We start from the raw sequence: 20,989 nt of genomic DNA, 5'->3' as shown, positions 1-20,989 counted from the left end.
TTGTGAATCACACACATCTGCAAACCTGAGAGTGTTCGTTTGTGAATCCAGTAATCCATTTCCTCCAATATTGACATTATTTTTTACCCTCCATAATCATGAAAAGGAAGAAATTCATTTCACGGCATAGAATTTAAATGTTGAGTGATTACCAGACTCAAGCACCTGAAGGTTGAGAGTAATAAGTAGCATGCTATGATCTTAAAAGAAAAGAAGCACTGTGTAGTTGAAAAGATAAAAACTTCATTATATTGTCTACTCCCACCACGAAAACAATGATGCGTAGCGACTGTATATGATTTTGCACCTGCGATGCGCTGCAAATGAACACTTTTATATCAAGGGCTTATGAAGGAAAACATGAGTCAGTCCCGTTTCAAATATTCCTGCAACAATAACATTAACTCTCAGACCTGAAGAAATCCATTCAAATATAAAATGAAATCCAATGTTTGGGGTTCTCCTTTTGGAAGAAAATAAAAACCTGTTGGGCGTTGCGAGCGAGGCATTTGCGGACATTTTCTCCTTCAAGGAAGGGCACGGCATTCTTCCAGGGTGAACCATTCGTAGTTTTAGAGACACCCCCCCCCCCCCCAAAAAAAAAAAAAAAAAAAAAACAAAATAAACTAGCTCCTATAATTTATTTTAACTTCATATTTATCCCTGTTTTTTGTTTTTAAATAAGCTACGATATCATTAAATATTTTTTAATTTCTAATCTTTCAAATTTATTATTATTATTTTTTATTTTTTATAAACTAGATCCTATTTTTTATTTTTTCACTTGAAGAATTTTTTTTTCTTTGCTTTCTTTTTCCAAAAAAAAAAAAGACTAGCTCCTATAATTTATTTTTTCTTCATATTTATCCCTTTTTTTTTTTTCATTCTGAATAAACTATGAAATCATAAATACTTTTTAATTTTACCTCATTTTAATTTTTAATCTTTTAATTTTTTTATTACTATTTTATTGTTTTTTATAAGCTATAAAATTACAATTGTTTTTTAATTTCATTTCCCTTTTATTTTTTTCATCTTTCAAATTTGATTCATATTATTTTGATTGTTTATTTTTATATGGGATCATTTTTAAGCTTTTTGTTTTTTTTAAAAAAAATTTCTTCCTCATTCTTTTTATGCTATATTTTTTTGGCAAGTTTTTCAAATTATTTTTTTTATATATAATTTCATCCTTCAAAATTAAATTAATTAGAAATTAAGCTTTTTGATTGAACCCACCTGATTCAAGGATTTCACAAATTACAAGTTTTAGAAATTAGATCAGGTTTAGAGAGTTTACCTGGATTAGTTTTTTTATTTTCTTTTTAAAACTAATGTTACACACACACACATGACCATCTTTTAGATTTGCTTTATTAATTTTTTACGGGTTTACTTTCTATGGAATTAGTTTTGGATTCTTGACCAGAGTTACTAGTTTTAAAGGTTAATACGAGTTGATTTTCTATTGGGTTATCTTCATCTTGTGCCCATGATCACGAGGTTTTTTTTTAAGTTCTTTTTTCAAATTAAATTATTTCAATTTTATCTTTCAACATTTAATTTATTTAAAATTGGTATTCCTACATTTTTTTTCTCTTTTCTTTTCTATTGGGTTATTTTGATTTTGTGCCCATGATCACGAGGTTTGCAAATTAACCCGAGTTAACTAAGATTTATTTTTTGGTTCTATAAGATTAATCTCAGTTCAAGAACAAGATCACTGATTTCAAAGGTTAATGTGGATTTATTTTTTTATACCATTTTTAATATTTAATTATTTTAATTTCATCATTTAAAATTTGATTTATTGGAAATTAACCTTTGCACTTTTTTTTTTCTATTTTTTTTCAATTGGGTTATCCCGATCATTGTTTTTTACAATTTTATCCTCCAAGGGTTTTTTTTCGTATTAAATTTGATCCTTATTTTTTTATTGTTATCTTTTTTATAGCTATTAATTGGGTTATCCAAATCATTTTATTTTACAATTTTATCCTTCTTGGGTTTCTTTTTTTAATCAAATTTGATATTCATTCTTTTTATTATTATCTTTTTTCCTTTGGCATGTTTTATAAGTTGATATTTTTTCACGATTTCATTCTTCAAAAATAAATTAGTTGGGAATTAAGCTTCTTTATTGAACTCGATTCAAGGATTTCATGATTTTCATGATCGCAGGGTTTGCGGGTTAACCCGAGTTGACTCATATTTTTTTTTTTTTTTAAAAATTAAATCTTTTATTTTTATCCTTTCAACATTAAGTTTTTTTTTTTTAATAATTGAGCTTCAAGATATTATTCAATTTGCTTTTGAATGCGTTCACCTGGGTATCGCGACTAGATCAAAAATTTTACATCTTGACCTGAGTGGGCTCGAATCGATTTTTTTAACCTTTTTAAATTATATTTTTTTTCTTAAATTTTGATCAGTCAACATTTTATTTGCTAAAGATTGAGCTTTACCTTTTTTTTTTTTTTTTTTAAGTTATCATGTTCTCATTTGATTTATTAGGAATTGATATTCAACCTTGTTTTATTGTATTTTTTATGAGATTATCGCAATTCTATGTTCATAGTTACAAAGTTTGAAAGTTAACCCGGTTTAATTGGGTTTTCTTTTGTCTTTTTTAATTTTACCTTTTATTATTGAGTTGTTTCATAATTCAGGTTGGCTCAGATTGAGTTTTTTAAACTTTTTTTTTTGTTTATTTATTATTATTATTATTATTATTTAATTATATTATTTAAATTATCAATTTGAACAAATGACTCGGTTCCAATTATTTCTCCTTAGCATTCGTTTGTACGTTGAAAAAACTTTTGCCTGGCCTGATGACAAAAGAAAAAAGGAAGGCCATAAGCACGAGCCTTCTTTTTATTGCCTTCCTTTTATTTGGCTAGTTGCACATGAATTTTGGTCATCTCTTTGGTCTACATATCTGACTCCTTTCTATGAATTTTTTTTTCATTTTTTTAATTAAAATAAACTATAAAATAAATGCTTAACATGATATTTAAATTATTATTTATTTTTACAATGGTTCCTAAATGAAATTGTAGATCTTCATGGGAATGTGAACAGCTTCTTTTTTAATTATTATGCACCTAATATTTGATGAAAATAAAATTTTTGTTTTTTAAATTTTTAATAGATTTTTACTTGATTTTAATTTTTTTTAAACATGCTTTTGAGAACATTAAAGGTTTATATTTTTAAAAAATAGTGCTTACAATTAAGCAACATGCTTGGATAGACACGTTAATAAAAAAAAAATAGAGTTTAGATTAAAGAAATTTTTAACAAAATTTTATTTTAATTATCATGGCTTTAATTCAAAAAATGTGTTCCTAACAAAACATTAAGATATTATTTTTAAGAAGATTAGGATTTTTTTTTTATGATGATGTTATCATTTTTATTATGGATAATTATGTATTAGCCTGATATGCAAAATTTTTATATAATTTTCTTACTAATATTGAATGAGAATAAAATATTATTTTTATTAATTGTAATTTTTTTTATATATATAATGTTTTTGAAATTTATTGTACTGGTTTTTTAAAGATATTTTAAGAAAGATGATCGATCCATGATTGTTTTTAATATTTTGATTAAAGCTTGCTTACATGATTATAATAAGCTTTTGCTTAAGAAGAAAAACAATGCTACTAAAAAACACATGTTTTTGTCAAAAGAAAAAAAGTACATGAATAAGAAAAAATATTTTTCTATTTAAAATGTATGCTTTAAAAAGTAACAACAAATGTCTATTTTTATAATTATTTAATTAAATAAAAATAAAATTTAAAAAGTAAGGTTCTTCAAGTGGTGATGATTTAAGTAAGAGGTTAACTCCGATCAATCCAAAACTCAATTAGTCAAGAGGCTTGGTTGATGTGTCACAATGTTCATGCTTGACAATGTTTAATAACATTGCTAAGAAGTTCCCCACGATAGCACTCGAGCACTGACTAATCATGTAACTATTATGAGAATATTTTTCCTTTATTTCTTTATTTAATTTCTTGTAATTTGTCTCAAATTTTTTATGTTGATTCTTAATTATTTTTATAAAGAAATTAATGATAGTAGATATATGATAATTTCAGGAAATAAAAAAATTATTTTTTAAATGAGTAATACCCATTTAAGTCCGCTCAACTCTTATCTTTGTCTATGAACACATTTAATAAATTGTTTGACCAATTTTGACTAAGTTTACAGTGACATGTTACAGGAAAAATAATAATCAAGGACTGGATTGTAATTATTGTGAAATATGAGGACTTGTAAAAAAAATAAAAATACATCAAGGAAACATTCCATATTCTGAGGAGGTGGCATTATTCAACGGGTTAGGGCAACAGATATAACATGAGAAAAATATAATCCACAGAGTTGAAATAAAACAAGAAATAGGAGTCTTTTAACGTCAAAGAGCACATGGATGTACAAAACTATTAAATAAAAGGCGAGGAGAAAATGACCGAGTGTTCTTTTTTTTTTTTTTAATGAATCTTTCCACAGATAGAATTCAAAGTTAGATGATGCTACAGCCTACAGGTAGTCAATATTTATTCCGTTTTATAGAACAACCATGGAACCGTCGTTTCTAGAATGCTAATAATCATAAACTTTGTTCGGAGGGCGGCAGCATACAGCCTGGCCGAGTAGACCTGGTTGCGACGATAAAAGAACGTGAAGGGGGAGACCATGACTCTTCTCTATCGGAAATTACACCTTGTCATCGGCTTAAATATCCGGTGGTCGATGTTCTTGCACTGGTTCATCACCATCACCTGCAAGTTCTAAAGCTAATCCTCTAATTTCATAACGTCAATGTTAGCAAAACCGGAGAATTTTCCCCTCTTTTTTATGCATCGAAGGTAGTGACGACCATCACAGATGTCTTTCGATTTCTTACTTTGTGGGTAGGACCATATTATCCATCACACATGCACCTAAACATTCAGCAAGGCCTTCCAGCATGATTTTGCTTCCCATTTTCAGGGGGTAGTGGGGATTGAATTTCATAAAATTCACAAGGGAATTCATATTAATGGAAATCAATGATGCTCATATCCATCCATAAAAAGAATGGAGGGCATAGACTACAGTGAATAAATGCTTAAAATACATGCCAGACATGCAATCCGCAGTTCAGCACTAGCTAACTCTTCCCGTGTCACTCACAGGTATAAATTATTTTTCTACGGGCAGAATCACTACCTTTACCTAATACACTTGCATAAAACGAGGGCAGAAATTGACCTTGGAAGACGACTAATGCAGCAGAGCTAAAAGCGTGTAGGAACACAAGGAGAGTACACAACCGTAGGCTAGGCAATAATATTGATCATTAGGGTTTTAATCGGGATCACGGAATGCTGTCGTTTACGTTCTCTGGAGCTACATCTGCACAATTTTCATCATTAGGGTTTTCAGCGTTTTTCTCTTCTCCAGATATGTGCTCCTTTCTATCTTCGATCACCTCTTTATTAGTAATAAAGCTGGGCTGATTTGTTGACGATAAGAGCCTAGCCCACATCCTATCTGTTATAACCACCTTGTGCTGTTTTTCATTGATCCGCTGCAGGCCAACACCAAACATACATTATTCCCAGTGTCATGGAACTTGCACATCTCACATAAGAAAGTAACACAATTTTAACGCTCAACGTATCGACATGTTATGTGGATTGTGAAATGAATTATATGTTATTGAGACCTGCAACCTTGTGTATCTCAACCAAAATAGATATGGTAATAAGCACAGTAAACTTGAAAAGATACCACATTACAATAGTTATTTGATGAGGGATCGCATGGAACAAATTAGATATGTTTAAAATGCTTGTTTTCTCTAGAAAAAAGTAAAAGAAAGAAAGAAGAGTACAAAGTAAAATTCCCAGCTTGTAAATGCACGTAAAAGATAACTAGAAAAGATACAGCAATAAACACATACATACAGAAGAAGAAAACGAAGCTAAAGACATAGGGAGAGGGAGCGGTCACAAAGAGCAGATGTAAAATGTGAGCACCAAAAGGACATCAGTGCCATATAAGAAAGAACTCTCAAAATTTCATAATTTTAATTTGTCAAAGAACCATCTCAACTTAAAAGTATAAGTGAAATTTTCTCGTTTGATTAGAAGAATGGAAATGGTAAGAATTAAACTAGTGACCACTTGACCATATTGGCTTTGATACTCTCTAGACAAACAAGAATGATCCCTCAATTTAAGTGTTAAAAAACCATCTCAACTAAAAAACTTAAGCCATTAGGTGTAATTTGTTTTATATTTAACTCTCTAACATAATGCCTTTGATTCTCTCTAGACAAACAAGAATGATCCTGTCAATTCAAGTGCTACTATTCTGAAGGGAAAAGAAGAAGAAGCAGTTCTATCATAAGCAAGAGAGTAACTCACATAGAAGGGTATGTATGTTTGTCTGCCATTAACAAGACCACTAGTGAAGCCTGTATAACCAGCCATCGCTCCATGCACAACACTTTGAGCCAGAAGCGTGCAGTAAACATTGTCAGATGCATTGCCTGGTACGGCACGGATCATATATGTAGGATCTGCCAGGAGAAACAAATTACAGGATTTCATTATGATAGTCAATAACAAGCCTTGTAAGCCAAAAAGCTTAATTATAAAACAAAAACATCTCTTAAAATGTGTAATTCTAACCTATATATTTGAGGTTTATAGTCATCTTCTGCTTCGAAAAATAGTCCTGCAGTAAAGAAAAGAAAGGAAATAATTTAGCAGAATACAAGTCTCTTTTGATGTTGAATATGAATTGATTGAAAAAGGGAGTTTTGAGTCCCTGTATGGTATGACATGTTCCTGGGATAATATATAATTCTCAAGGGAGAACAGTTTGAGTTAGATTCAGAACCTTGATCCCCTGTGATATCCACAGCCCAACATCTTGAAGAAGCTTATTTCCTGAAGCATCTTGTTGCATGCTTTCAGAGAGCAGCTCCTGGCCTGCACCTTCAGCTATCACAATAACCATGTGCCCATTTTCTTTCAGTTGTTTCTCTATGTATTCATAAAGTCCACCTTTCCCATCTAAATAAAAAGGGGACTCTGGAATCAAGCAACAATCCACATCTCGGCTTGCAAGAGTAGCATACATAGCAATAAACCCTGCATGTCAAATTCAATTTGATTAATAAAAGGGAAAAAAAATTTTTTTGAAAAACCATAACAGCCTTGCTTCAATGAAAGAAAGGACAAGGTAAAGTTAAAGCAGAAGCTTGAAACACAAATAATAGAATGGGAAGTCCAACAGTAGGACAAATACGCATTTCAAATGCAGCAAAGCAACAAAATGGTCATAACACTCACTAGAGGTAGTATCTAGGAGAGTACTTTAAGAGCCATGATAACCTGCATTAATGTATTGAAATAATAATAAAAAATGATGCCCTGCATTGACAAGAAAAATGCATATCCAGTACATGGGCTTAATTAATTTTTGAGTAAACTATATTTTTGCCTAATAGATTTATGAAAATTCATTTTCACCCCATAATTTTAAAATTTGCCAACATTAACCCTAATTTTTTTTTTAGTTTCAGTTTTGCCCTTTGCTCCTAGATAACTAACATAAGGCTCACTGTTTAATTTTTTTTTTCCCCCTTACTATTCTCTCATACTTTCCTCGCAATACCATGCATGTCATAGTATCTCACCAAAACAGTTAAAAACACTTCAAAATCTCAAAAATCAAATTTAAAAAATAGGCTTTTCAATGGATTGGGATAACATTGGAGCTTTTTGAAAACTAGAAGGGTAACATTAGGAAGTTAATTAAGTCCTGCAAATATAACTTTTTAGATCGTTTGCTACCCCAAATGTTTTGCAAATATATGTGCGAGGCTTAATGGGTTTTCTTTAAACACATCGAATATAGATACAAAAGAAAAATAATGAATTATTTAGCTGAAAAGAAATCATTGGATTTTACCTCAATAGACTATTTAATTTTTCCACACAATCTTTCTTGTTAACTAATCCTGAAATCATATTATTAGAGTAATAAAATAGCTATGTATATGCAAAAGATAAATTTAGATCTTCTATGGATAATTTAGGTATAAATGAAGTGTTTCTAGTAGAAAGGTGTTTCTATAATATTTTCTTCAACCTGGTGGACAGTTTGTCATAATGTTAATAATGTTTGTTATTTACACTATTAACTATTTTAGCATGTTTTCCTATTCCCGTTGGCTTTTTAAGTTTTCTTTTTTGTTTTATCACTAAAAAAAATATATCTAATTTTGTGATTTTGGTGCCTACTTACCCTTGTCGAACATTCCAAGTCAAGTAAAATATATCTATCGATTTTAATAGATCAATTTTTATGAGATAGCTACTCTATGTTTTTATGTGTCTGTTTCCTTTATTGTTTGGTTCAGATATTTAATGAGCTTAATGTTGAAAAGAATTATAAATCCAATCATAAGAGCTAGAATTTCCCCTTTTCATTTCCTGCAAGAAATTGAGTCAATAATGCAGTGTTGTAGACCTCTTTGTAATCTACTAAGTAATTCGAGATTGATTATACACATTAATTAAGACTGGAAGTAATATTAAATAAGATTTCAGGATATGATTTGAAAGCATACCACTGTAACGACCCATCAACTTCACAAGACCAATACCATTCTCGACACTTTCAGCCTCAACATGTGCTGCATTAATAGCACGTTGAGCCTCCTCAACAGCAGTGTCAAAGCCAAAGGACCTGTCAATAACCTACCTCATGTAAAACAATATTAAAATGTGTTAATGTTGAATTATAATGGGTGTTGTATTGCAGCTTTGTGGTATATGATACATCATATAAATAAGAATATCCATAAAAAGTACCGGAATGTCATTATCAATGGTTTTGGGAATTCCAGCAACTACGACTTTGAGACCCCGCCTTCTAATTTCCTGCAAGATTGAAGAGTTAAAATTTATGGAAAGAAAAGATGCGGGAATCAACTATAGTTTCAATCAAGCAATTTTAAACATGGTTGATGATAGTCCCCTACCAAATTTTCCTTATTTAGATACCATTGCATATTTTGTTTTGTTAAAATTTATCTTTTATAACTCTGCACATGCCTTTCATTCCTCTCTTTTCTCTTTTATTTCACTCCAAATTATGATCAACAAGATCCGTAAAAGAAACAAAGCTGTAGACTATAGAGCACTTTTATGCATCAATGTCCAGATGCCACTAAAGCCCAGTTCTGAATTTGTAAAAAAGCATATTACCTCAAAAATCACCGATGCCCCTTTCTGAGTTCCATCTCCTCCAATAATGTAAACCTGGTTGCCAAGAAAAATACAGATAAATATTTGCTCTTTGGAATGGTGAATAACTTCTGACTTGAGAGAAACTGGCTAGCAAGTTATATCTTCCACTCACCTGATTAATGCCCCGATCCTGAATGCTGTGGACAATTTTTGAAGTATCATGGCCACCTCGTGATGTCCCAAGGATGGTTCCACCACGTTTATGAATGTCATTCACAACCTTAGGTGTCAGAGGAATCGTGTTTCGAGCATAAAAACCCCTGTAACCACCCTGTAGATTCCATTACCTTGTCAGTTATTATCCAGTGGTTATGTAGGGAGAAAAGAGCATTTAATCAGCTTACTCACTTGATGGAACCGCAATACTGTTGTTCACAAACAATAAAGATAAAACTAAAAAAATAGAGGAAAACAAAATCCCAAAACCTTAAAATTACAATGAGATTACAACTATAGTTTAGCCAGTCTAATGAACCAGGGAAAGGCAGCATGTAGGTTCAGGTCAGACAGTATATTCTTTTCCGTTTCCAGTCAAGATATGTTCGACATTTGTTTTTTTTATCAGGGTGCATAATTAAGTTTAACATATGTTCATGTGAAATCACTAAAACTAAAATTGCAGTTTCACGAGTAAAAAACAGGAAAAAAACATTTCTAGAACGAAAAACAAGAAGAAGAGAGATAAGAAGACACGGGCAGAAAAGGAATACAGTGGAGCAGATCTTCAACAATTACTCACATCTATCCCCAGCACTCTAGTCACGCCATACATATGGTACAAGCTGTACACTATTTCTCTAATAACGGTATTGAGTCCCGGGCAGAGACCCCCACATGTGACAATGCAAGCACGAACTTCATCTGGCTCAAAATAGATCTGAGATATCCAAGAAACGTGTAAATGCAGAAGCACGTAATTTTTTTTTAACAAAAACGTTCAACAAGCTTGATGGCTATGAAAACATACCTTTTGACGGGGTCCGGCACGGCGGAAATGTATCCCTCTGGGGCTATCCTTGTGAACCACAATCTATGAGAGATGGGAAGACAGTATTAACATTACAAGTATGTTCATTAAAGTATCAAAATCGTCAACTACAGACCATACATTTAACTCGAGAAACCTTTGAATTTTTCCATTCTAACTAATGAAATCTCGTTTGGTCTTAGTCTAGACTATCTAGAATGTAATGAATATATATATATATATATATATATATATATATAAAGAGAGGATTGCTTACCTTTTGTGGAACAGAGTCATCGACGTGGACAAAATACTGCCTGTAAAATATATATATATAAAAAATCACTCAGGTGAAATTAATTATTATTGCTCAAGGCCATTAACCCCTCTATTCTAAAAGGGGAAGTTCCAGAAAGAAAAAAAGAAAAGAAAAAAGAAGAGATAAATTAAATTACTTGACAACGGCGTAAGCAGGATTGTCTTGTAGAGGATTGGAATAAGTCTGCACCACCACCCAAATAAATTTAATTTTTTTTTTATCATTTATTGCTTTTAATAGAATAATCAATCAATCAATCAATTTGACGGGGAAAAAAAAAAAAAAAAGCATACCGGGAGATCAGGAATGTAATCGGATAAGTGAGGAACGTCTTGAAGAATGTAACCAGAATCACCGGTGACGATCTTCTGCTCGGAGATACCATTTGATTCCATGGAGATGAATATCGAAAGATGGACAAGTTGATGAAGATCGAAAGATGTACAAGTTGATGAAGATCGAAAGGGAAGGGAAGCAGTAGAAACGAAGCGAAGAGAACTTCCTGGCGAATTTCAAGTGAAAGATGATGATTTAGGAGCGAGAGAATATATAGAATCCAAAAAAAGACAGAAAGCCAAGCACTAAACCAGTTAACAAATATAGAGGTTTAGGGTTCGAGAGACACCGCTGTAGCACACAGACAACGTTGACCCTTGTATACCTGAGGAAGGTGTACTCCGCACAAGGAGGACCAAGGATTTTTTTTTTTTTTTTTTGTGGACTCTTCGTGCTGCTGGTTTTTGAACCGAAACTAAAACAAACAGGTGGCAACCGACTAATTACTTTTCCACTTGCAGCAGTGGTTTTAGTCTCTCTCTCTCTCTCTCTCTCTCTCTCTCTCCCCGGACTGTTCTTCTTTTCTGGTAATAAATTATTTATATAGAAATTGGATTGGATTCACAAGAAAACCGTTTGGGTTACTTACCAGACCGTGAAGACCAGCAGAAAGCTAAGAAATTAATTTTGTGTTTTTAAGTAAAGATTATTTTTAAAAAATATATTTGACGTGCGAAGATTATTCTCAAAAGCTATAACACACACCAGGAAAGGAAGGAAAAGTCTAGTTTATTGCACTAGGTTCTAGAAAGATTCCTGCTTTATAATTACCAGAGTAATTAAGAATTTAATAATAACTATTTTTAAAAATATATTTAAAATTATATATTTTTTATTTTTTAAAAATTATTTTTAATATTAACACATTAAAATAATTTAAAATAAAAAAAAATCAAGATTTAACCAAACCTTTGTTTAAAACACAATACTACTTATTACGTTATGTTTAAAAATATAATAATAATTATTTTTTTAAATGTGTTATGCTTGAAAATATATTAAAATATTATTTTTTTATTTTTAAAAAATTAATTTTAATGTCAGTATATCATTAAATTAATTTAAAAATATTTAAACAATATTAAATTCAAGTAAAAATATATAAAAAAAAATTATAAATATTTTTGTAATATAAAGATATACATACCTTAATTAATTGATTGAAGCTCACATGCTTTCTTGACTCGGCTCCCCGGTCCGTACTAATTATGTCGTGGGAGGTGTGCCAAATGCCAAGAATTATTTGAGTTAATGACAACTCAGTACCTGTTGTCGATCAAAATCCATCAATCACTCGACAACTTTTCATGACTGTATATTTATTTCCTATATTTTTAAACTCGTTTATAATTTAACCCTGTCCTTTCCTTCCATTTCTTTTTTTTTTTTTTTTTTTTTGTGATTTTAATTTTATTTTAAGAAAGAGAAGAAACAAAAAAACAATGAGCAGGTGACATGGAAAGATCAATGAGAAAAGAACACTTTTTTTCATATAACCGTTTGGACTCCGCGTAGTATAAGGATAGATTTTGAATTTTGACCGGCTTTTGACCTGATTATTAGATTGTTTAAATTTTATTTTTAAAAAATTAAAAAAAATATTATTTTAATTAAAAAAATTAAAAATTAATAGATTGCAATCGAGTTTTTAACCGGGTCTTACAGTATCAGTCAGGTCACAACCAAATTTTTTTTTTCTTTTTTTCTTTAACCCGGCTCAATTCTAGTCTTTAATTGGCCGGATCCTGAGTTGACCTACCAAACTAAATTTTAAAACTATACTTTTTTGAAGCAAATACTACAAAATTAAGCTTGGTCAACATGGTCAAATGATTATTAATTAATTCTTAAAAATAAAAAGGCTATTTAAATTATATTATTTCAAGACTAAAAGAAACAATTTATAATTTACTCAAACTATTTTATTTCTTTTTTTAGAATTAATTAATAATCATATTATACAAAATTAAGCTTGGTCAACATGGTCAAAGGATTATTAATTAATTCTTAAAAATAACGGGGCTATTTAAATTATATTATTTCAAGACTAAAAGAAACAATTTATAATTTACTCAAACTATTTTATTTCTTTTTTTAAGAATTAATTAATAATCATGTTATACAAAATTAAGCTTGGTCAACACCTTTATTTTGCTTGACTCTTCTACAACTCTCAGCCACCAAACCAGACAAGGTTTTTTTTCTTTTTTCTTTTTTCCTATAATCATATTATACAAACAAATAAAATCATGTTTTATTGCGTTTTAATCAAATTTGTTTATTTGTATATCATTGTTTGATTTTTCCTAAACATATTCTCTTTTAAAGGATGACCAACCATTGCTGGTCTTTTATCTAATAAATTGGTCTAAAACAACAAAAGATTTAACATATAGTTTTTTTTTTTTAATAAATACTTCTTCACATCGAGAAATACGAACCAAAGGCTTCCGAAACATAAAAAATTTTTAAAGGTGTTGAATCCACCAACAAATCCTCTTCATTTGTCATTTCTAATAGCTAATGTTTTTGTTCTTTTTTTCTTTCTAATATACAATACCTCTTAATTAAAAAAAAAAAAATGGTAAATGAAGACCCATTACCTTATACAACCTTTAAAAGTAGTAGTATTACATTGAAATCAATATAATATTTGTTCGTATTTTAATAAATATTGCGATGCAACCTCATGATCACATAACCTATAATCAAGATTAAGATCTAATTTTGAAAAGACGAAAAAGATTTGATAGGAGTGTGACATAATAAAAACATGTTGCAAGACACCAACACTATTGGAATGAAGTTGAATAACGTCACAAAACTAGTTAATATTCAATAAGTCAGATTCAATTTATTTAAGAACAAAAGAATGCAAGAATCTCTTTCACATGTTAAATTGAAGAGTTCAAAAGTATTATTCATCAAATGTGTTAAACTTTAGGCTTTACATGTGTTTAAATAGTTTTGAGAAATTAACCCTAATGTATCTACCCTTATGGACTGAATTGATTCACGTACAAAAACTAACCCTAAACCTTTACTAGTAAGCTCAAACCCTAATCTAAACAAGCCTTGAATCTTAATTGAAAAAAAAGTATTAATTAAGTCTAAATAAGCATTGGGTTGTAGCTAACAAAAAAATAAATAAATAAAGCCTATAAGTCTAAGTCTTGTTCTGTCATGGAAAGAGAAGAAGGAAAAAAAAACATTATAGATCTGATACAAGACTTATTTATATCTTATAATGTTGCTCAATAATCATATGAATAAAAGAGAAGTTGTTGTCACTCCTTTGGTTTCCAAGTTAGAATAGAATTATGATATAAGGCTTGTATTTATCTTCTTCTCTTTTCAAGGAAAAAAATGTTGTCTTTAATGCTTCTCTTTACCGCCACATGTGTTTTTTATTGTGTTTTCTCCTTACATGACAAGGAAAATAAAATAAAAATAAAAAATCTGAATATTTTAAAATAATAATTAATATGCCCATATATAATTGGAAATCCAAAACTAGTTAGGAATCCGCAAAGTACATAGAAACATCACATAACGAGGCTCGCCAAAACTAATAAAAAAATTAGCAACCTTGTTATCGAAACTTCATGACCCAAATAAGGGTCGATTGGATCCCTCTTGCACATGAATTAAACGTGTTAAGGCCTCCTCTTAATGCTTTAAAGGATCCCCAAGATCAGCCTTGTCAAAAACTTGCACAACCAATCTATTCAATATTTTCTTTCAATGCCTTTGCTTTGGACCTTATAATGGGTCTTTAGTGTTCGTGGGCTGATCCACATTATTCTATCTCTTCTTAAAAGTTTTCAACCTCGAATCAAAACATGTGTCAAACAAAGTAAGATCAGCAACATTAAAAGTAGTACTAACATCATACTCATTTAGAAGATTAACTTTGTAAGCATTGTCATTAATCCTTTTCAAAACTTGGAATGGAACATCACCATGAGGTTGTAACTTTGATTTCCTACGATTAGAAAACTATTCCTTATGCATGTACATCCAACTCAATCACTTGATTGGAAAACAACCTACTTTTTTTGCTTTAAAAGCATATAACTTGTTCATTTTCTCTATTTTCATTTTATTTTACCAATCATTTTCTATTGCATCAACTTATTCACCAACAACAATTAAAGATTCTAAATAAATTAAAGAAGTCATAAGGCATAGTGTGTTATTGGAAATGCTACAACAATGATCATATGCCCCTCTATTTCGCATGGAGGAGAACATTTTTCTAACACTAAAGAGACTAATAAGACATAAAAATGGATTAATTGTGATTTGTGATAATCCAACTTTGAAAAATTGATCAATTATTAGAAGGAATTGTTTTTATATTTTTATTTTTTGTAACTTTTATATAAAATAAAGTATAGAATCACGATTCAAAAACGAGTTATGACAAACTTTAAAATGAATAATATGAACTTTTCAAGATTCATATGTATGAAATCAATTTCTATTTAAAGTCAAATGAAATGAACATTCGTATATTAAAAACCAATTAATCCAAAAATTATTTATTGAAGGAATGGAAATAATGTCACCATCTGTAATTGAAATTAGCAACAAATAACCATCATTTTCATCAAAGTCACTATTAGAAAATTGTCAAATATCAATGGAAATACCAATGAAAAAAAATATCATATGTAAATTGCGATGACATTTACCGACCAAAAATCATGTCGATATTTCTATTGGTAATAACCGATAGAAAAATCTCTATTGGTAAATACCAAAGGAATTACTAGTGGAATTCAAAGAATTAAAAAAAAAATAAGTAGGTATTTTCTTGTTAATTCCATTAGCAAATCTAACATAGTAATATTTCTGATGGAATTACTAATGATAATTTACTATTGCTAATTTTATCGGGGAATTCATTGATAATATTAAAATTATAACAGCAACACACCCCTATTTTCCCCTCCCTATTTCTTTTCTTTTTTTTCCTTTTCTATCTATAAAAAAACATCTTTCCTCCCCCTCATTTTGTCACATATCTAACACCCATCATCGCAAATCTAGCCACCCCAACATGCGGTCTGTCAAACTTGTATTTTACCGAACTTATTTTTTTTTTATTTTAACAAAAGCTAAATGGTGTGAGAAAATCACTATGGATCAAGAGATCTTTTACTGTAGATTTTAATAGTAATTTTACTTTCAATTTCTCATCTTTTCGTGAGAAAAAAAAAACGTTTCTTTGGCTTTTTTTACTTATCATTCATTGCTTCTTCTCTCTCCTATTCTTTTAAGTGCTTACAACTTAGATCATGAAGAGAATAAAAGGGAATTGGACGAGACAAAAGATACTTGGGCCTGACAAGTATTCCATGCCCAAGCACCCTGGGTCTGGCAACCACGCCAGAACCAAGTAGGAGGATTAGAGATGGGTAACAAAAAGTTTGGACAATAAATTAATGGGTGGAATATGAGAACTTTGAGTATGTTGAATCAAAATTTTATTGGAGGACAATAAGTATATCCTTGTTGTTAACAAGAGAAACTTGCAAGAGTATTTTTTTTTTCTTTATTCTTGATCAGAGTTTTTTAAAGTTACATTAGTGCGGCCATGCTTCTAAAAATTGATATCAATAAAGCAGAGCTTAGCTTATATTCTACATCTATTTATTAGAATTTAGCAATTTTTGATAGAGATATTTGTTATTTTTTTTCTTAACAATACATCAAGTTCACAAGGAATTATTAGTTAGATGTTTTAAGACCATTCAACACATTTACATGAGTATTTTGATTCTTAACAAAATTATTACTTTTACTAGGCTCACGAAAATTATGCAAATCCTAATTGTCAGACTCAAGGCAATTATACCAAGTTCAAGTGCCTATACCAGACCTAAGCAGACCCAAGCTACTTAGGTCCAGCATCTTGGGTCGGCAAGCATGCTAGACCTATATTATATGGACTTGAAAAAATTGCAATGGATAAGCTTTGATTTTTATTTTGATTCCACTTTCATTGTATTGGTTGTGTATTAAAACCTTATATCTTAAAACCATGATTAGTGTTAATTTTTTTTTTTTATATATATTATTAGCTATTAAAGTTTATGTTATCTTATATATTTAGCATAATGACATTAAAAAAACAACCATGGTGGAGCGCGGCATGTATCTAGTTGAAGATCTCAATTAAAAAAACCTTCATATAAACATAATATAATGAAATTTAAAAAATTAGTACGGAGTTGTTGGAATATTTTGTAAAGAATAATAGAAAAGAAGGTTGTCCCACGTTCAAAAAAGAAAAAGAAAGAAAGAAAGAAAAAGCACTCCTTGCAATTATTTATAAAGATGGGCTTCATCCATAGTAGTCTAATAAGGTGGTGCTGTTGCTATGATTGGTGGATCCTCTTTACGAGAGGCCACCTGATAGGTCTGATATTTACAGTATGGCGGAATATTCCTTGCCACCGGAATTAAAATTATCAATCGGACTATTTATTTTATTTATAGCATGACGGAATGTTACATGCCACCGGAATTAGAATTATCAATCGGACTATTTATTTTATTGATAGGTGTGACTGTTGGAATTAATTAAATAGAATGGACAATATTTAATTTAATTAAGAACATAATTACAATTCCATCCTGTTATTTCAAGTCTATAAATAGTATACAGAGCACTGACTTCTTTCCTCTTGTCCTTCCAGTGTTTTGTGCAGACATTTTTTTTAATATATTTTGGAATAAATAAAGCTCAAAATGGCATTCATGCATTTACTCCAAAACGCATCACGCCACCATCAGTTCGATAAATAAAACATTATTATTCCAAGAACGTGTTGCTTCTGGTCGTCAAGAATGGCTGGCGAGCCTGCCTCGTGACGCACACAGGCACGTTCAGCCGGAAGAACAGTCGTAATACAAGAGCGATGATTGGCCGTCAAGTTTCGAGGTTAGTTCATGAGCAGTGAACCCACTATAACGATCTTCATAGGCGGCAACACAGGCACCGATGACCTTCCTCGACAGATGGTCTTCCTCGTAGAATGGCTGCCCCACAAATTCATCTAGTGGCATCCACTGTTCAATCGAAAACACAGAAGGGGAAAAAACAGAGAGATGCCAGCTCAACATATTTTCTCCAGTAAAATCAATCATGTTATAATCACTATTAATGAAAAAATCAGATCATAATTAGTTTTATGTGGCTGATTATTAACCACTGACCATTGCTGCTTGGATTTCTTTCTCATCGATTGCGATCTCATAAGATAATGGCCTCAGCATGCATACAAATAGTATATCTGATTTGTCGAACGCCAGCATGTGAGCGTGCCTGCAATTATTCTTGTGGCTTAATTAATTAGCATCAGCAATCATAAAAAAACTTATTTCTGTGTTTTAAAGGTGTTATTAATATTTTTTGTGTTCTGTAGCAGTAGAGTCATAAATAACCTTAAAAGAAAAAAGAAAAGGACGGCAAGGGATGGTTCGAGGTATCTTCCTCGGTCGTTTTCACCTCGTATTAATTGAACTGAAACAAGCAACACTATGAAGAGTGCGTGTGCGTGTGCGTGTGTGCAAAATACACAGAAATCGAAGTACCTGAAAGCAACCATCTTAAGGAAACTTGTGTCGACCTGCAGACAGAGGGGAACTAGATGACAACATTAACCAGCAAGCTCAACTGATGATGTAAAACGATAAGAAAGAAAGACAACCAAGTATCTTGGCTTACTCCGGTCTCTTCTTTTACTTCTCTCATTGCTCCACAGAATATGTCCTCTGACTGAGACATTGATATTTACATATACTTATTAAGAGATTGAAAACGGACGTTGTTATTGGCTTTCAGGTGGTGAGTGTGTGTATATTCAAGTGACTAAAAACAACTCACCTTGTTAATATATCCAGTAGGCATCTTCCACACGTTAGAGCAACTGCAGGGGCATTTTTCCTTCACTGCTAGGACCTAATGACGTTAATGAGAAGCTGTGATCGAGTTGGAGGTGGAAATACTTAGAAAAACTGGGGAATCAGATTCTTGCGAGCATATACCTCCTTTTTGTCGTTAATCACAAATCCTCCGACACCGATTTGATGCGAAGGGCTGGTGGGGAGCATGCAGGGATAATCAGGAATCCAGTAGGTGAGCATAACATATCCTGGTTCGGCATGGTGGTACTGAAAACCCTCCTGCCAGGCAACCCACAGATTATCAATTCATCTACGATTTATGGGATCTTTGGGGTTCTTGTATACAATATTACAATAAAGAAATGAAAAATTCACAGTTAATTGTTTACCTTAATCGCTATGGGAACAAGATCAACTTGTTCCGACAGTATTTTGAGCCATATTCCTTTTCTCCCCTGCATTACGGTTAAATTCTGATCATTTGAGTGTCTTTTTGATCAAGCAGCTTCATAATATTATAATTACTTGACATGGCGTGTGTGTGTTCGAGTATATATACGTGTGTGCATGCATAGGTTTATGTCGTCAAACCTTGAGCTTCCATTTGGACAAAGCAGCTCGGAGGGCAGAGGCGAAAGCATTAGCACTGGAAGGTAATTTGTTTGGATCAATAATGACTCCATCGTATTCATCGTCAAATGCTTCAAGAAATCCCACTGCAAATCCCGGTGAAGGTGATGATAAATCCGGCGACACAACATGAATTCCTCCTCTATTCATGTTCCTGCTCGCATAGCCATAATCTCCAACGTATGGCAGGGCAGAGGAGTTGAGCCCTGCAGTAGCTGGAGTTTTCGAATCAAGAGTACCAACCTTTAGGAAACCTATACAGTACCATAAAATTAATCAATGAGCGATCGGTCACAGGAAATTATCATGTTCTTAATTTTAATTTGATCCCACTCGACTTCAAAATCACTCACCTCTTGATGTCAGCGAGATTTCAGGCATCCTTGCATGTTGCTTGCAATGAAATCCTGAACATTGCCAGCCATTGATTGTTGCTGTCATGCTCAGCATCCTTGTTGCAGCAAGTTATGGAGTTCATGTCGATTTCTATATGCGCATAAATATACATTTATAGCCCGTTGTCAGGTGCCAAATGGGTCGTCTCTGATCTGCAGAATATTTAGGGGAATAGCATTCTGTTCGACAAGTTGAAAGATTGATGGAGATTGCGCCATCTCCATGATCAGGTTGAGTTCACGATAGTCATTTCATCACTTTTTAAGGGTAATCTCTTCAACTCAAGTCCAACCAAAAACGATGTTAACCAATGGAGTTGACGGAGTTGCTTCTGGAGATTTGCTATCTCCAACCTTAATATTTATGAAACCTGCTGCATCTTATTAATTTGCCGCTTGTCCCGTATATTTATGTCTTGTTTATAGGCATAACGTTTCTCGAACAATCAATTTCTATATCACACAATTTGGGGATTAAAATGATTATAAATAATCAATATGCTCCCATGTAGTTGGAGCACAGAACATATTCGATGACTCATTTTCTTTAATTAAGAAAATCCAAGTTGCAGGTCAATATCAAACCATAAACACTTGATGAACAGGGAATGGAATCAATTCATGCTACCATGATATAGGGTAGGCGTAGGCTGTAGTAGGTCGATTGGACTACACACACACGATAAAATGCATGTCGAAGTGCTGTAGACTGATATAATGGTTGGTGTTACACCTGGATATTGCGGTTACAGATTAAAAATTAATCTTCAATGGAAAAAAAAAAATATTTGACATTTTGTTTTTTAGAAGAAAATATCTAGTTTAAGGAGTCGCCATCTAGTATTATAGTTACTAGAAATCCTAACTGATCAATAGAGATTATATGGTAAGAGACTGGTTACGTGAAAAGAAAGATAATATCATCCCTTAAATGTCTTATCTGAGACAAGCTGCATTGCTGATTTTGTGTTAAATTGCTAAGAGTTTGTCTTTGTTCTATTTTTAAGGTCATCCTATAATGTTCGTGATTCTAGTACTAGTGAATAAATTCATAAAATTCTGTATTAAATGAAACAAAAACTATTTTTTT

At 31.5% G+C, this 20,989-nt stretch overlaps 2 protein-coding genes and 1 long non-coding RNA gene across 5 annotated transcripts; 1 reads left to right on the top strand and 2 right to left on the bottom strand.

Moving 5' to 3' along the window:
- Positions 1–5,034: 5,034 nt before the first annotated feature.
- LOC118054168 (ATP-dependent 6-phosphofructokinase 3) lies at positions 5,035–11,526 on the bottom strand. 2 transcript variants are annotated; one of them, XM_035065638.2, is made up of 14 exons: positions 11,283–11,526; positions 10,915–11,123; positions 10,758–10,804; positions 10,580–10,619; positions 10,303–10,365; positions 10,075–10,212; positions 9,448–9,606; positions 9,294–9,347; positions 8,898–8,966; positions 8,654–8,783; positions 6,916–7,169; positions 6,705–6,750; positions 6,438–6,592; positions 5,035–5,596 (listed from the first exon to the last, which is right to left on the bottom strand). In XM_035065638.2, exons 2-14 carry the CDS (start codon positions 11,014–11,016, stop codon positions 5,384–5,386), a joined length of 1,470 nt encoding a protein of 489 aa, XP_034921529.1. In that variant the 5' UTR covers positions 11,017–11,123; positions 11,283–11,526; the 3' UTR covers positions 5,035–5,383. The 2 variants fall into 2 exon arrangements, with proteins under 2 accessions (XP_034921529.1, XP_034921531.1); XM_035065640.2 differs by lacking the exon at positions 11,283–11,526 and adding an exon at positions 11,247–11,265.
- A 5,972-nt stretch (positions 11,527–17,498) lies between these two features.
- LOC118054166 (nudix hydrolase 8) lies at positions 17,499–20,012 on the bottom strand. Of its 2 annotated transcripts, XM_035065635.2 has the most exons (9): positions 19,858–20,012; positions 19,466–19,758; positions 19,264–19,329; positions 19,016–19,153; positions 18,855–18,929; positions 18,696–18,746; positions 18,563–18,597; positions 18,185–18,293; positions 17,499–18,037 (listed from the first exon to the last, which is right to left on the bottom strand). In XM_035065635.2, the coding sequence occupies exons 1-9, from the start codon at positions 19,952–19,954 to the stop codon at positions 17,855–17,857; spliced, it is 1,047 nt and encodes a 348-aa protein (XP_034921526.1). In that variant the 5' UTR covers positions 19,955–20,012; the 3' UTR covers positions 17,499–17,854. The 2 variants fall into 2 exon arrangements, with proteins under 2 accessions (XP_034921526.1, XP_034921527.1); XM_035065636.2 differs by lacking the exon at positions 18,696–18,746.
- On the top strand, positions 18,391–19,262 carry LOC118054167 (uncharacterized). Its single transcript, XR_004688476.1, has 2 exons — positions 18,391–18,681; positions 18,813–19,262. It is a non-coding gene; the product is annotated as an uncharacterized lncRNA (long non-coding RNA).
- Positions 20,013–20,989: the final 977 nt, after the last annotated feature.

Source organism: Populus alba, chromosome 18 (assembly GCF_005239225.2).
Source record: "Populus alba chromosome 18, ASM523922v2, whole genome shotgun sequence".
NCBI classification, from domain to species: Eukaryota; Viridiplantae; Streptophyta; class Magnoliopsida; order Malpighiales; family Salicaceae; genus Populus; species Populus alba.
This window is presented reverse-complemented; position numbering and strand designations above follow the sequence as displayed.